Consider the following 14776-nt stretch of genomic DNA (forward strand, 5'->3'; position numbering starts at 1 on the left):
AGGCGACGACGTCCGCTATCTCTCTGCCTGAGGCGACGACGTCCGCTATCTCTCTGCCTGAGGCGACGACGTCCGCTATCTTCGTGTCTGAGGGGGCAACGTCCGCGATCTCCGTGCCTGCGGCGGCGACGTCTACTATCTCCGTGCCTGAGGCGACAACGTCCGCTATTTCCCTGCCTGACGCGGTGACGTCTGCTATCTCTCTGCCTGCGGCGGCGACGTCTACTATCTCCGTGCCTGAGGCGACAACGTCCGCTATTTCCCTGCCTGACGCGGTGACGTCTGCTATCTCTCTGCCTGCGGCGGCGACGTCTACTATCTTCGTGCCTGACGCGACAACGTCCGCTATCTCCTTGCCTGACGCGGTGACGTCCGCTATCTTCTTGCCTGAGGCGACGACGTCCGCTAATTCCGTGCCTGACGCGGCGACGTCTGCTGAGGCTCCGTTTGCGGCAAGGCATGCTCGCGGGACCCCGCTGCACGGCCCTGGCCCGCCATCCCTCCCCCTGACTTGCCCTCCTCCGTACCTCCTCCCTCCAGACTTTAGGAACGTCTGGAAGCCGTTCCGTAGGGAGGGGGTACTGTCATGATCGGGGCTGTGGGTCTTCCCTCAGCCTCTCGAGGTCGCTGTTCCCCTTGCACCACACCCCCTAGTCGTTCACGTTGTCTTGTCATGTGCACTGATTATACACACACACCTGTTCACAATTACTACTAGGACTATAAGTATCATCTCCACTCACTCTGCTTCATGTGTGCATTGTCTCGTGTTATGTTGTCTCTCAAGTTTCTGATCTTTGATTATGTTCTAGATTTTGGTTTATTTGTGTTTGAGTTCTTAGTTTGTGCCGTGTTGGCCTTTTGTTTGTTTAGTTTGTTTATTTGTCATTAAAAACTATTCTCACCCGCATTTGGACCCAGACCTCAGATCTGTTTCGTGACAATTTTGTGCTATAACTAGTAATAAAGAAGAGAAAATCGGTTCAATAAAAGCCACAAAATAGTATTTATTGTTTGGATTTCCTAAAAAATGACTAAATTTGAAAGAAAAGATTTTGTTTCATAATAAAAGTAATAACTGGTAATAATAAAGAGTAGATCAGTTCATTAAAAAGCCACAGCTTTCAAATTTTGTCTTTTTTTTTAGGAAATTCAATCAATACATTTATTGACTTTCATGGCTTACTTTCTTCTGTGGAACACAAAAGACAGTATTTTAAAGAATGTTGATACATTTCAGTGGTGATTAACTTCCAAAATATCTAAAATATGTCTTTTTGTTCCACAGAAGAAAGAATGTCATGTTTTGAAATTGCTTGAAAGTGAGTATATAATAGCAGAATTGTCATTTTTGGGTGGCTTGTCCCTTTAAGGAAAGGGAAAAATCATGGAGTATTTAGTTCCATTATTTGATTGAATTTGCCAGGTGTTTGATTGACAAGTGATCTGACCAATCATAACGCTGAATCTGCCATTTTGTCCGACCAGACAGGAGAGTAGATTTACATTGGTGGACTTGAACTGAGAACTGTCTTACCGCGGTTGAAACTAGATACCTTCTTTATGTGATTTGTGTTTATTTTGTGCTATAACTAGTAATAAAGAAGAGAAAATCGGTTCAATAAAAGCCACAAAATAGTATTTATTGTTTGGATTTCCTAAAAAATGACTAAATTTGAAAGAAAAGATTTTGTTTCATAATAAAAGTAATAACTAGTAATAAGAAAGAGAAGATCAGTTCATTAAAAAGCCACAGCTTTCAAATTTTGTCTTTTTTTTAGGAAATTCAATCAATACATTTATTGACTTTCATGACTTACTTTCTTCTGTGGAACACAAAAGACAGTATTTTGAAGAATGTTGATACATTTCAGTGGTGATTAACTTCCAAAATATCTAAAATATGTCTTTTTGTTCCACAGAAGAAAGAATGTCATGTTTTGAAATTGCTTGAAAGTGAGTATATAATAACAGAATTGTCATTTTTGGGTGGCTTGTCTCTTTAAGGAAAGGTACAAATCATGTTAGAGATAATGTTGTGTTTCATTTTGTTGGTAATAATGGAGTATTTAGTTCCATTATTTGATTGAATTTGCCAGGTATTTGATTGACAAGTGATCTGACCAATCATAACGCTGAATCTGCGATTTTGTCCGACCAGACAGGAGAGTAGATTTACATTGGTGGACTTGAACTGAAAACTGTCTTACCGCGGTTGAAACTAGATACCTTCTTTATGTGATTTGTGTTTATTTTGTGCTATAACTAGTAATAAAGAAGAGAAAATCGGTTCAATAAAAGCCACAAAATAGTATTTATTGTTTGGATTTCCTAAAAAATGACTAAATTTGAAAGAAAAGATTTTGTTTCATAATAAAAGTAATAACTAGTAATAAGAAAGAGAAGATCAGTTCATTAAAAAGCCACAGCTTTCAAATTTTGTCTTTTTTTTTAGGAAATTCAATCAATACATTTATTGACTTTCGTGACTTACTTTCTTCTGTGGAACACAAAAGACAGTATTTTGAAGAATGTTGATACATTTCAGTGGTGATTAACTTCCAAAATATCTAAAATATGTCTTTTTGTTCCACAGAAGAAAGAATGTCATGTTTTGAAATTGCTTGAAAGTGAGTATATAATAGCAGAATTTTCATTTTTGGGTGGCTTGTCTCTTTAAGGAAAGGTACAAATCATGTTAGAGATAATGTTGTGTTTCATTTTGTTGGTAATAATGGAGTATTTAGTTCCATTATTTGATTGAATTTGCCAGGTATTTGATTGACAAGTGATCTGACCAATCATAACGCTGAATCTGCGATTTTGTCCGACCAGACAGGAGAGTAGATTTACATTGGTGGACTTGAACTGAAAACTGTCTTACCGCGGTTGAAACTAGATACCTTCTTTATGTGATTTGTGTTTATTTTGTGCTATAACTAGTAATAAGGAAGAGAAAGTCGGTTCATTAAAAAGCCGCAAAATGGTATTTATTGTTTGAATTTCTTAAAAAATTACGAAATTTTAAAGTAAAGACTTTGTTTCATACCAGAAGTAACCTGTTCTGTCTTGTCTGTCAGCGCATCTTTTTTCGTAAAGGAATATTTACAGAAAATTTTAATTTTCCTATTTTCACTTACCCTCATGTTCTTTTCAAACCTGTATGACTTTCTTTCTTCTGTGGAACATGAAAGACAATATTTTGAGGAATGTTGATACATTTCGATGATGATTGACTTCCAAAATATCTAAAATATGTCTTTTTGTTTCACAGAAGAAAGCATATCATGTTTTGAAATTGCTTGAAAGTGAGTATATAATAACAGAATTTTCATTTTTGGGTGGCTTGTCCCTTTAAGGAAAGGTAAAAAGCAAATTAGATATACTGTTGTGTTTAATTTTGTTGGTAATAATGCAGTATTCAGTTCCATTATTTGATTCAGTTTAACTCTTCGCCGGGTGTTTGATTGACAGCTGGTCTGACCAATCATAACGCCGAATCTGCCATTTTGTCTGACCAGATAGGAGAGTAGATTAACCAAACCAGACAGGAGAGTAGATTTAAAAAAAGCCACAAAATGGTATTTATTGTTTGAATTTCCCAAAAAAATGACAAAATTTGAAAGCTAAGACTTTGATTCATACCAAAAGTAACCTGCTCTGTCTTGATACTTAGTCTGACTGTGTGACAATTACAGTAGATTATACAATAGTAGAAAGGTATAGAGAGGAAATCATGTATCAGCTTCTTATCAGCACTTCAGCTCAGTCTTTTCCTCTGCTGTGATGTAGTTCAGTGGTACAGTGCAAATGAATGGGAGAAAGTTTTATCTGGACTGTATTCCAATGTTTCCGACCACAACACAGTGACACAGATGGAAATATTTTGGAAAATGTGGGTTCCAGATGGAGCCAGTGTTCTCGTTTCTAAAAATGGAATTTGCATAATTATCAGATTTTTATTTTTTCATATTTTGATTATGTAAGTATTAAATAAACCCATTAACCTGATTAGCATAACCAGACAAATTCAATATTCCGGTCCAAAAATAATAATAATAATAAGACAAAGTTGTGCTATATAAAACTATATTAATCAGAATTTTGGTTTATGAAAACTTCTTTGATTATATCCACCAGATCTTTACTTTAAAAGAATATACTTAAGTGCAAACTGAATAAACTATTTTTTGGAAACATAATTACATGTTAATTGCAATTAAATTAATGTGAAAATGCAATCATCTGAACTTGTGCTTTTTATCTCACATATGTAGGACACAAGTAAACCTCTTTTCATAATTACTTCTATTGTCTTTGAAATAATGGTTACAGGGTATTGCTCAATGTACTGACAAGCATTTATGATGAACTAATAGATACTTTAATGTTATTTTTGGTGAAACTATTTAAATGCATTTGTAATAAGTTGCACATATGCAACAATGCAATTTATTATCTACAAGTAGTGGATTTGAAGTGCCTATTAATACAGGTTAAACGTTTACTCTTAAGTATGTACAAACAAAAATAATTCCGGGTAATATTAGCTATAGAGCTAATAAAGAAATACTTTTCCATGACAAGCAGGATAAATTTGTAAATCATTCATAAAACCTTTTTTTTTTCATCTTTTAAATTTCTGTTATTTATTATGATTAAAATGTGGTATAAAAATGCAGAAAATCTTAAAGTCTTAGTTTATTGACAATATGCTGATTGCATTGTTTACACAGGAACATTCTAATTTTCTTTTTTAATCAACTTATTCAGAATATCTAATGAGATAATGACGTGCATGCAAATGTCAGTTAGTTCAAAGTAAAAATTTTACTTCTCTTCTACTTTGAATTTGTTGTTGTAGTCCTGATCTGAAGTGTGTGCGTGTGTGTGTGTCTGTGTGTGTCCTTATCTAACCCTTATGTCCTACTTATCCTCTGCGCTCTCATCAGGTTTACACTGTTTTATCTCAGCACAGCCTGTGCTCAATATCCATCAAGGCTTGAAAGGATCTTACATGATCAAAACAATATTATCTTAAGGTATTGTTTGTATGTTAACCATACAGCAACCAAAGAATATCAAACAGGTCATTTTACATTACATGAACCATCTAAATGAACCATTTGTCTAGAATGAATCAGATTTACCAAAGCTAAATACATAAGAGACAAGCATTTTTGGAGAGTGTGTTTGGCTGTACACATGAGTGTGTGTCCACTTTGGAACCCACTTTCATTTTTGTTCTTCCTAATTGGATAATTGAGCATTTCTCTGCTCAGTCCCACAATATCTGTTCAGTCTGGGTGTCATAGTTGGCTTCGTATGAAATGCTTGTCTGCCAGCAAAGGTCATGTCTTCTACTCTGTTATGAGAGAGGCCAAGTAAAAATCCAGTCAGTCTGCTCATCAGATTTAGAAACTTCTTTTGAAATACAGTATGTAACCTGATGAATAAGATCGGCTTGTCTTAAGTATTTTTTATTTACCATTTAATAGTTAAATACAGACATTAACATGAAAAATACTTCTAAAGTAGAGCTGCAAAACGATTAGTTGCGATTAATCGATTCAAACTACAAGTTTATGTTTGCATATGTTAGATTTACAGTGCCTTGCAAAAGTATTCATACATGAATTTGCCACAGTTTAACTCCACTCGAAGTGCAGTAACATCTAGAAGCAATATGAATGCTCCTGAGCTAAATTTCGAGTGTCCCAGAAAATGTTATGAATACTTATGCAACAGGATCTTTTCAGTTTTTTATTTCTAATAAATTTGCAAGGTTTTTACAAACCTGTTTGGTGCTTTGCCATTATGGTGGATGAGATGTAGATTGATGTGAGAAAAAACTAATTTAAAGCAGTTTAACATAATGCTGCAACAAAACAAAATGTGAAAAAAATGAAGGGGTATGAATACTTTTGCAAAGCACTGTATATGTAAAATATTTATATTGCATCTAAGCTAACATAAACTAACAATGAATGGCTTAATTTTTTTATTAACTAACATTACCAAAGATGAATAAATACTGTAACTTATGTGTTTATCATTGTTAGTTAAAATTATTTAATTGTTTAAGTAACATTTAATAATGGGGCCTTATTGTAAAGTATTACCAATTTTGTGTTTGGGACACTTTTTTTTTTTTTTTTTGATGAGTCTAACTTTGTGTCTAATGCGTTGTACAGACGGTGATAGTGAAAGATGTGCTTATTTGGTCGGCAATGTTAGTTTAGCGTAGGAGTGCAGATGTTTTGTAGAGTGTAGATTGAACTTTGACCACTGCCGCATCTCCTGACACCTGTTATATGTAGTGTTTTATTGGTGATTTACTCACACTCAAGCCATCCTAGGTGTATAGGACTTTCTTCTTTCAGATGAATACAATTGGAGTTATAAAAAATGTCCTGGCTCTTTTTCAAGATATAATGACAGTAAATGGGTGTTAAGATTTTGAAGCGTAATAAAGTGCGTCCATCCATCATAAAAAGTACTCCACACAGCTCCGGGGGGTTAATAAAGGCCTTCTGAAGTGAATCAATGCTATTGTATAAGAAAAATATCCATATTTAAAATGTTATAAACCATAATCTCTAGCTTTTTCTATCTGTTGAGAAAGAGTGAGAGGATGACGTAGGATGTTTTTATGTATTTTTTTTTAAATATAACTCTAATTGTATTAGTCTGAAAAAAGACTAAAAACTACACTATAAACTAGGCCTTTGCCGCATAAATATTACATTTGTTATACATAATATACAATATACATTGTTTATCGAAGCAATTTATATTATGTGAAAATTATCGCCATTGATTTATTGCCCAGATCTAATGTACAGTGAGGAAAAAATGATTTTGCCCACTGACAAAGAAATGGTCAGTCTATAATTTGAATGGTAGGTTTATTTGAACAGTGAGAGACAGAATAAAATCCAGAAAAACACATTTCAAAAAAAGTTATAAATTGATTTGCATTTTAATGAGTGAAATAAGTATTTGATCCCCTATCAATCAGAAAGATTTCTGGCTCCCAGGTGTCTTTTATATGGGTAACAAGCTGAGATTAGGAGCGTTGCCTTTAAGAGAGTGCTCCTAATCTCAGCTTGTTACCTGTATAAAAGACACCTGTCCACAAAAGCAATCAATCAATTCGATTGCAAAACATGACTTTGCAAAACCCTTGTTGGCTATCACAGAGGTCAGATGTTTCTTGTAGTTGGCCACCAGGTTCGCACACATCTCAGGAGGGATTTTGTCCCACTCCTCTTTGCAGATCCTCTCCAAGTCATTAAGGTTTTGAGGCTGACATTTGGCAACTCGAACCTTCAGCTCCCTCCACAGATTTTCTATGGGATTAAGGTACGAGGACCTTAATGTGCTTCTTCTAGAGTCACTGCTTTGTTGCCTTTGGTTGTGTGTTTTGGGTCATTGTCATGACCCATTTTCAATGCCCTGGCTGAGGAAAGGAGGTTCTCACCCAAGATTTAATGATACATGGCCTTGTCTATCATTCCTTTGATGTGGTGCAGTTGTCCTGTCCCCTTAGCAGAAAAACACCACCAAAGTATAATGTTTCCACCTCCATGTTTGACAGTGGGGATGGTGTTCTTGGGATTATAGGCAGCATTCCTCCTCCTCCAAACACGGCAAGTTGAGTTGATGCCAAAGTGCTTGATTTTGGTCTCATCTGACCACAACACTTTCACCCAGTTCTCCTCTGAATCATTCTGATGTTCATTGGCAAACTTCAGACGGGCCTGTGAATGTGCTTTCTTGAGCAAGGATTTCAGTCCTTCACAGCGTAGTGTGTTACCAATTGTTTTCTTGGTGACTATGGTCCCAACTGCCTTGAGATCATTGACAAGATCCTCTTGTGTAGTTCTGGGCTGATTCCTCACTGTTCTCATGATCATTGAAACTCCACGAGATGAGATCTTTCATGGAACCCCAGACTGAGGGAGACTGACAATTATTTGTGTTTCTTCCATTCGCACCAACTGTTGTCACCTTCTCACCAAGCTGCTTGGCGATGGTCATTGCTTTTGTGGACAGGTGTCTTTTATACAGGTAACAAGCTGAGATTAGGAGCGTTGCCTTTAAGAGAGTGCTCCTAATCTCAGCTTGTTACCTGTATAAAAGACACCTGGGAGCCAGAAATCTTTCTGATTAATAGGGGATCAAATACTTATCAGATTAGCAAACATACAAAATCAGCAGGTTTTCCCTTACTGCATAATCACTGTAAAATCTAGAAGATAAATAAAATGAATAGTCATTAATAGTTTAAAACAAGCTTTTCTTGCTCACAAATTAAAGGGATAGTTCACCCAGAAAATTACAATTTCCCAACTGTTTTTTGTACAATTTCACAACTGATTTTCTTTTTTCTCTGGAACACAATCGACATTTAGAGAAATTTTAATTTGTCAATGATCACCCAAACTGTTGTTCCACAGAAGACTGAAAAACATACAGGTTTGGAACAACATTAGAGTGAGTAAATGAATGCAGAATTTTCATTTTGGGTGAACTGTCCCTTTAAGAAAATAGTGCACAATCATTTATGTTGATCTTCAAACAAACCTTTTGCCAGAGTGCATGCTGGCTGTGAAAGAGAGGTGTTCTGAACGTGCCACTGTCTGCCCACGTGCTCTCGTTTAACCCCTGTGACACGTTACCACTATGCTGTGCTCCAGCGATAGGCTGAGATAAGGGTTAGGGGAGTTTCTCTCTGGGGCTTGATAAAGTGCTGACCATATCACTGCGCCACAGCTAACAGAGCACCCTGATCACTCACATTCCTGCCCAAAACAGACCCCTTTAACATCTCCACCATCATCCAGCCCAGGAATGCCTTAGATCAGCCAGAGCAGAAATTGTGCCAAAATTCAGCTCTATAGAAGACAAGCCATATGCCGTTGGTGATTTGTTGGCCTTTTGTTTTGAGAACAGTCAAAAGAGGTTAGGAAGTGATTAGGGATGGGGATCTGGAAATGGTACAAGCCAAATTCGATCTGAACCTGGCCGTATGAGCACCGCAGCTCAGCATGTCAGAGCATGTGTGTATATATATATATATATATATATATATATATATATATGTATATATATATATTATTAAATACTTTTGAAAATTCTGTAAATCAGAATAGAATATATAAAAATATTTATACATAAATTAAAAACATTTTTAATTGAATGACAAAATATTAAGTAGTGTAATCATTAATATATTAAGTCAAATAATTTTTAGGGGTGTACAGATCTTAAGAATTGTTAATATTTTTTATTACATTTTTTCAATAGTGCTGTCAAACAATTAATTGCATCCAAAATATAAGTTTTTGTTTACATAATATGAACAGTATATATATATATATATATAATTTTTTTTCATAACATTTAACAGTAAAACTTTTTTAACACATTTATTTATTTTTTATTTATTATTTTCTGACATTATAATAAAAGTACTACTCAGTACTGTTTTTTTAATAATTTGCAATATTTTAGTAATTCTTGGAAATTAAATTAATTTTAGAAGATCTAAGTATAGAACATTCTTATTAGTTTAAAATAAGCTTTTTTTCTGTTTTGCCCAAAAATGTAATGAATAGTTCACTGTTTGGCGTTCTTTTTTGTTCTAACGAAGAAATCTGTATTTCATTTAAATTTTAGAAAACAGTCACAAAATTTGTCATTATTAGTTTAATTTTTAATTATTTTTTTATTTTATATTCAGGTTTAATAATTGTAGTACTTATATTAGTAAGCTTTTTCAAATTTAAGTTTTTATTTTTTACTACTTTTTTTTTTTTTTACAATTTTAATTAAAAATGATTTAAAAAAAAAAGATTAATAATTGTTTAAATAAATTGTATATATCACTAAAGAAAATAAATTAAAGTATATCCACACCAATAACAGTTTAAAATGAGCTTTTTTCAGTTTCGCCCAAAAATTTAAAGAACGGTTCAGCCCCCAGAAATGTATTACTTATTTAAAATGTATTACTTATACTTATTTCAGTTAGTTACTTTTTTCAAGTTTAAGTTTTCCTTTATTTATTTTTTACAATTTTAATTAAAACACATTTTATACGTCTTATATGTGACCCTTCAAGTTTTTGAAATTGATATTTATACATCATCTGAAAGCTAAAAGAATAAATTAGCAATATTTGGCTGAGATAAAACTATTTCAAAATCTGGAATCTCTTGGTGCAAAAAAATCAAACTATTGAGAAAATTGTCTTTAAAGTTGTCCAAATGAAGTTCTTAGCAATGCATATTACTAATCAAAAATTAAGTTTGGATATATTTACAGTAGGAAGTTCACAAAATATCTTCATGGAACATGATCTTTACATAATGATTTTTGGCATAAAAGAAAAATTAAAAATTTTGACACGTTTTTTTTTTTTGACTGGTTTCGTGGTCCAGGGTCACAAATCACATGTAAAGTATACATCACATTATAGTCTTTTTTGTACAGAAGTTCAGCATAAATAAATTTGATATAAAACTGAAGAAATGTAATTAAAGTAAATCCACACCAATAATAGTTTTGCCCAAAAATGTAATTTTTCCTATAATTTCCTGTTTGACTTTCTCCCATTTATTTCTTTGTTTTTTAGACGTTATAATAAAAGTACTACTAGTAGGTTTTTTTAATCATTTGCATCTGTTGATAAAACTTTTCTTTGCTACAAACTTTTTTTAAATTCAATAAAAAAGTCAAAAGTAATAGATCTAGATACAAAAACAGCAGTGTTAATCATTGGCCCCAACAGAAATGTTTATTTTAAGCTGTGCCACGTGTGTGTTATGAAAGAAGCTTGTATCTTGTTTCACCTGACCATGAGTGTTCGGCATGTTATTCATCACCTGATGAGCTCAACTATTAAGCCAGGACCTTGATGAGACACAGACTTGTGGTCATAAACCCTCATAAACAGCACGGGAGGATAATGCCGGCCTGTGTGCGGACAGGCAGGGTGAGCTCTTCCATACAGCACGTGCTTTTTTGACGCATAAGCATGCATGACCTTTGGCAGGTGCCGCAGAAATGCTTCATCATTCTGACAGCTGTTAATCTCTAAAAGGGCCAGGAGACTGAAATAATGAAGCACCAAGTGTTTGGTACAAGGTCGATACTTACATTTACAATAGTTAAAACCTTTAAGCACCTAAAATGGGGTTTTAATATCTAGTCCTTTGTCAACAATGTCACAAAATGTCTTTATTGAATTGCTAAGTCGTATGGTTTCTTAACCATCTCTCTTCTCTACGGCTAGGCCATGGTTGCGTGTTATCCTGGCAATGGAACGGGATACGTACGACATGTGGACAATCCCAACGGCGACGGGCGCTGCATAACCTGCATCTACTATCTGAACAAGAACTGGGATGCAAAGGTATGCTGTGACTTTTATTGTTACCTGATTAGTCAGCTGGAGTTTTTTCTTGTTCATTACAATTATTTGTTTTGATCTGTTTGTCCAGGTTCATGGAGGTTTATTGCAGATCTTTCCAGAGGGTCGTAATGTTGTGGCCAACATCGAGCCTCTGTATGACCGTCTGCTGATTTTCTGGTCAGATCGCCGGAACCCACATGAGGTGAAACCAGCTTTTGCCACTCGGTGAGTCCACACACTGTTTACAGTTATACAGTCACGTTGAAATATATTAAATATATTGGTAACACTTTACAATAAGGTTCATTAGTTAAACATTAGTTAATGTATTAACTAACATGAACTAACCATGAGCAATACATTAGTTACTGTATTTACTAATCTTCATTAACGTTAGTTAACGGAAATACAGTTGTTCATTGTTTGTTCATGTTAGTTCACGCTGCATTAACTAATGTTAACAAGATTTTAATAATCTATTAGTAAATGTTGAAATTAACATTAACAAAGATTAATAAATGCTGTATAAGTCCAGTTCATTATTAGCTCATGTTAACTAATGTGGTTAACTAATGTTAACTAATGAACCTTATTGTATTAACTTTATTTTTATGTTTCCAGTTTTCATTAAAATTTTAGTTTAAGTAATTTTCAGTCTAAAATTGCTTTTGTCATTTATTTATTTTTTAGTATTTTTATTAGTTTTTTGTGTTTAGTATTTAATTATGAAATTTAAGTTTACATTTGACATTTTTAGTTTTTTTTTTTTTACAATTTTTTTTTATATAATTTAAAAAAGTTCTATGACTTATGAATTTACTTTTATTTTAATATTTCTAGTTTCAATAAAATTTTAGTTTAAGTAATTTTCAGTCTAAAATTGCTTTTGTCATTTATTTTTTTAGTATTTTTATTAGTTTTAAGTATTTTGTGTTTAGTATTTAATTATACATTTAAAAAATTTTTAGTTTATTTTTTTTTTACATTTTTTATATAATTTTAAAAAGTTCTATATATTATGAATTAACTTTTCTTTTTATATTTCCAGTTTTCATTTAAATTTTAGTTTAAGTAATTTTGTAATGAGCTTTTGTCAATTTTTTTTTGTATTTTTATTAGTTTTTTTTAGTATTTTGTGTTTAGTATTTAGTTATCAACTTTAAGTTTAAGTTTTTAATTTTTTCGTTTTTTATAAAATTTTAAAGTTCTATATTATGAATTAACTTTTATTTTTATATTTCCAGTTTTCATTAAAATTTTAGTTTAAGTAATTTTCAGTCTAAAATTGCTTTTGTCATTTATTTTTTTTAGTATTTTTATTAGTTTTAAGTATTTTGTGTTTAGTATTTAATTATCAACTTTAAGTTTACATTTTAATTTTTTTTTTATTTTAATTTCTCTTACATTTTTTTAATATAATTTTAAAAAGTTATATATATTATGAATTAACTTTTATTTTTATATTTCCAGTTTTCATTAAAATTTTAGTTTAAGTAATTTTGTAATGAGCTTTTGTCAATTTTTTTGTATTTTTATTAGTTTTTTTTTAGTATTTTGTGTTTAGTATTTAGTTATCAACTTTAAGTTTAAGTTTTTAATTTTTTCGTTTTTTATAAAATTTTAAAGTTCTATATTATGAATTAACTTTTATTTTTATATTTCCATTTAATTTTTAGTTTAAGTATTTTTGTAATGCGCTTTTGTCATTTTTCTATAGTATTTTTATTAGTTTTGTTTAGTACTTAGTTATCAACTTTTACGTTTACGTTTTTCATTTTTTAGTTTTAAATTTTTTTTATATAATTTTAAAAAGTTCTATATATTATAAATTAACTTTTATTTTTATATTCCTAGTTTTCATTTAAATTTTAGTTTAAGTAATTTTGTAATGTGCTTTTGTCTTTTATTTATATATATTTTTAGTATTTTTATTAGTTTTGTCTTAGTATTTTGTGTTTAGTATTTAGTTATCAACTTTTTAAAGTTTAAGTTTTAAATTTTTTGGTTTTATTTATTTAATTAATTTGTACTATTTTTAAATATAATTTTAAAAAGTTCTATATATTATGAATTAATTTTTATTTTTATATTTCTAGTTTTCATTTAAATTTTAATTTAAGTTATTCTGTAATGTGCTTTTTAAATTTTTTTTTGTATTTTAGTTTTGTTTTAGCATTTTGTGTTTAGTATTTAGTTATCAACTTTAAGTTTACGTTTTTATTGTTTCGTTTTTAATTATTTTTTACAATTTTTTTTAATATAATTTTAAAAAGTTCTATGACTTATGAGTTTACTTTTATTGTAATATTTCTAGTTTTTCATTTAAATTTTAGTTTAAGTAATTTTGTATGATTTAAAATATTTATTTATTTATTTTGGAGAATTAAGCAATGATGTCAGGGTGGTACAACTATCCTTATATTATAATGAACAAAAACTTTATTAAATCCTTTATTTATAAAAATCCTTTATTAATATTAAAAAAAAAAAAAAAAAAAAAAAAAAAAGCATTCTGTTAGATTATGGTCATGTGGTGTGACCAACATGTAGGGAGAAAACAGAAAACAGAAAAATGATATTATAAAGAGGACCCATGACTGTGTGTCCAGGTCAATAAGTCTCTTAAAATATCAGATAATTTGACCTTTTTATAAAAGACAATGGTTATTTCAGGCTGTAAAATGTCATGTGGTAAAAACCGCAGTCCTACAGTTCTCGTAACCTCTCATCTCTTTGACTGTGATCCAAACACACATAGATGCACTAATCTGACCTCATCCACCACCATTGTTCTCCCACCGCTACAAACACTACGGTTTGATTTGATCCTGCTCTTTAAGCGCCGCACCTGCAGCTGCTCTTCCTCAGGAAGAGGGTCTGTGTTGAAATGAGTTTGATGAAACAAATTAAACGCTGTATTTTTGGCTCATCCCTTCCTCGTACAACAATCAAAAGAACCTCTTGCCGTTTACGTTTTACATTACGTTCTACATTTAGGATGAGGGCCGTGGTGTATCAGCCCCCATCGCAGCTGGGGGGCGAGGTGGGGCTCAGGAAGTACGTGCTTCCTGCTTGCGAGTGGCCGTCGCTTCAGCTTGTGCGCTCGTGCCGGTAGGAGAGAGCCAGGAATAAACAAACCAGTGGCTTTACTAGCGTTAACCCTTTCTGTGCTCTGCCCTAACAATGATCCACACGACTCCACACATCTCACTGTTCTTGAGTTAATCAGATCAATACATGATCGTCAGACTGGCTGACTGAATTAGTGTTTGTCTTTCCACAGCTATGCCATCACCGTTTGGTACTTTGATGCAAAAGAGCGGGCTGAAGCTAAGGAGAAGTACAGACTGGGTG

The 14776-nt window shown here is 32.5% G+C and overlaps 1 protein-coding gene across 1 annotated transcript in view; it reads left to right on the top strand.

Annotated features, from left to right (window-relative positions):
* The first annotated feature begins 11177 nt into the window (after positions 1–11177).
* Positions 11178–14776, top strand: part of egln2 (egl-9 family hypoxia-inducible factor 2) — a 4219-nt gene continuing 620 nt past the window's right edge. The window contains exons 1-3 of the mRNA XM_073817368.1: positions 11178–11422; positions 11511–11647; positions 14706–14773. Of these exons, the coding sequence (XP_073673469.1) occupies positions 11306–11422; positions 11511–11647; positions 14706–14773 (322 nt within the window). The 5' untranslated portion in view covers positions 11178–11305. The remainder of the gene's footprint in view (positions 11423–11510; positions 11648–14705; positions 14774–14776) is intronic.

This window comes from Garra rufa, chromosome 14, assembly GCF_049309525.1.
Source record: "Garra rufa chromosome 14, GarRuf1.0, whole genome shotgun sequence".
Taxonomy (NCBI): domain Eukaryota; kingdom Metazoa; phylum Chordata; class Actinopteri; order Cypriniformes; family Cyprinidae; genus Garra; species Garra rufa.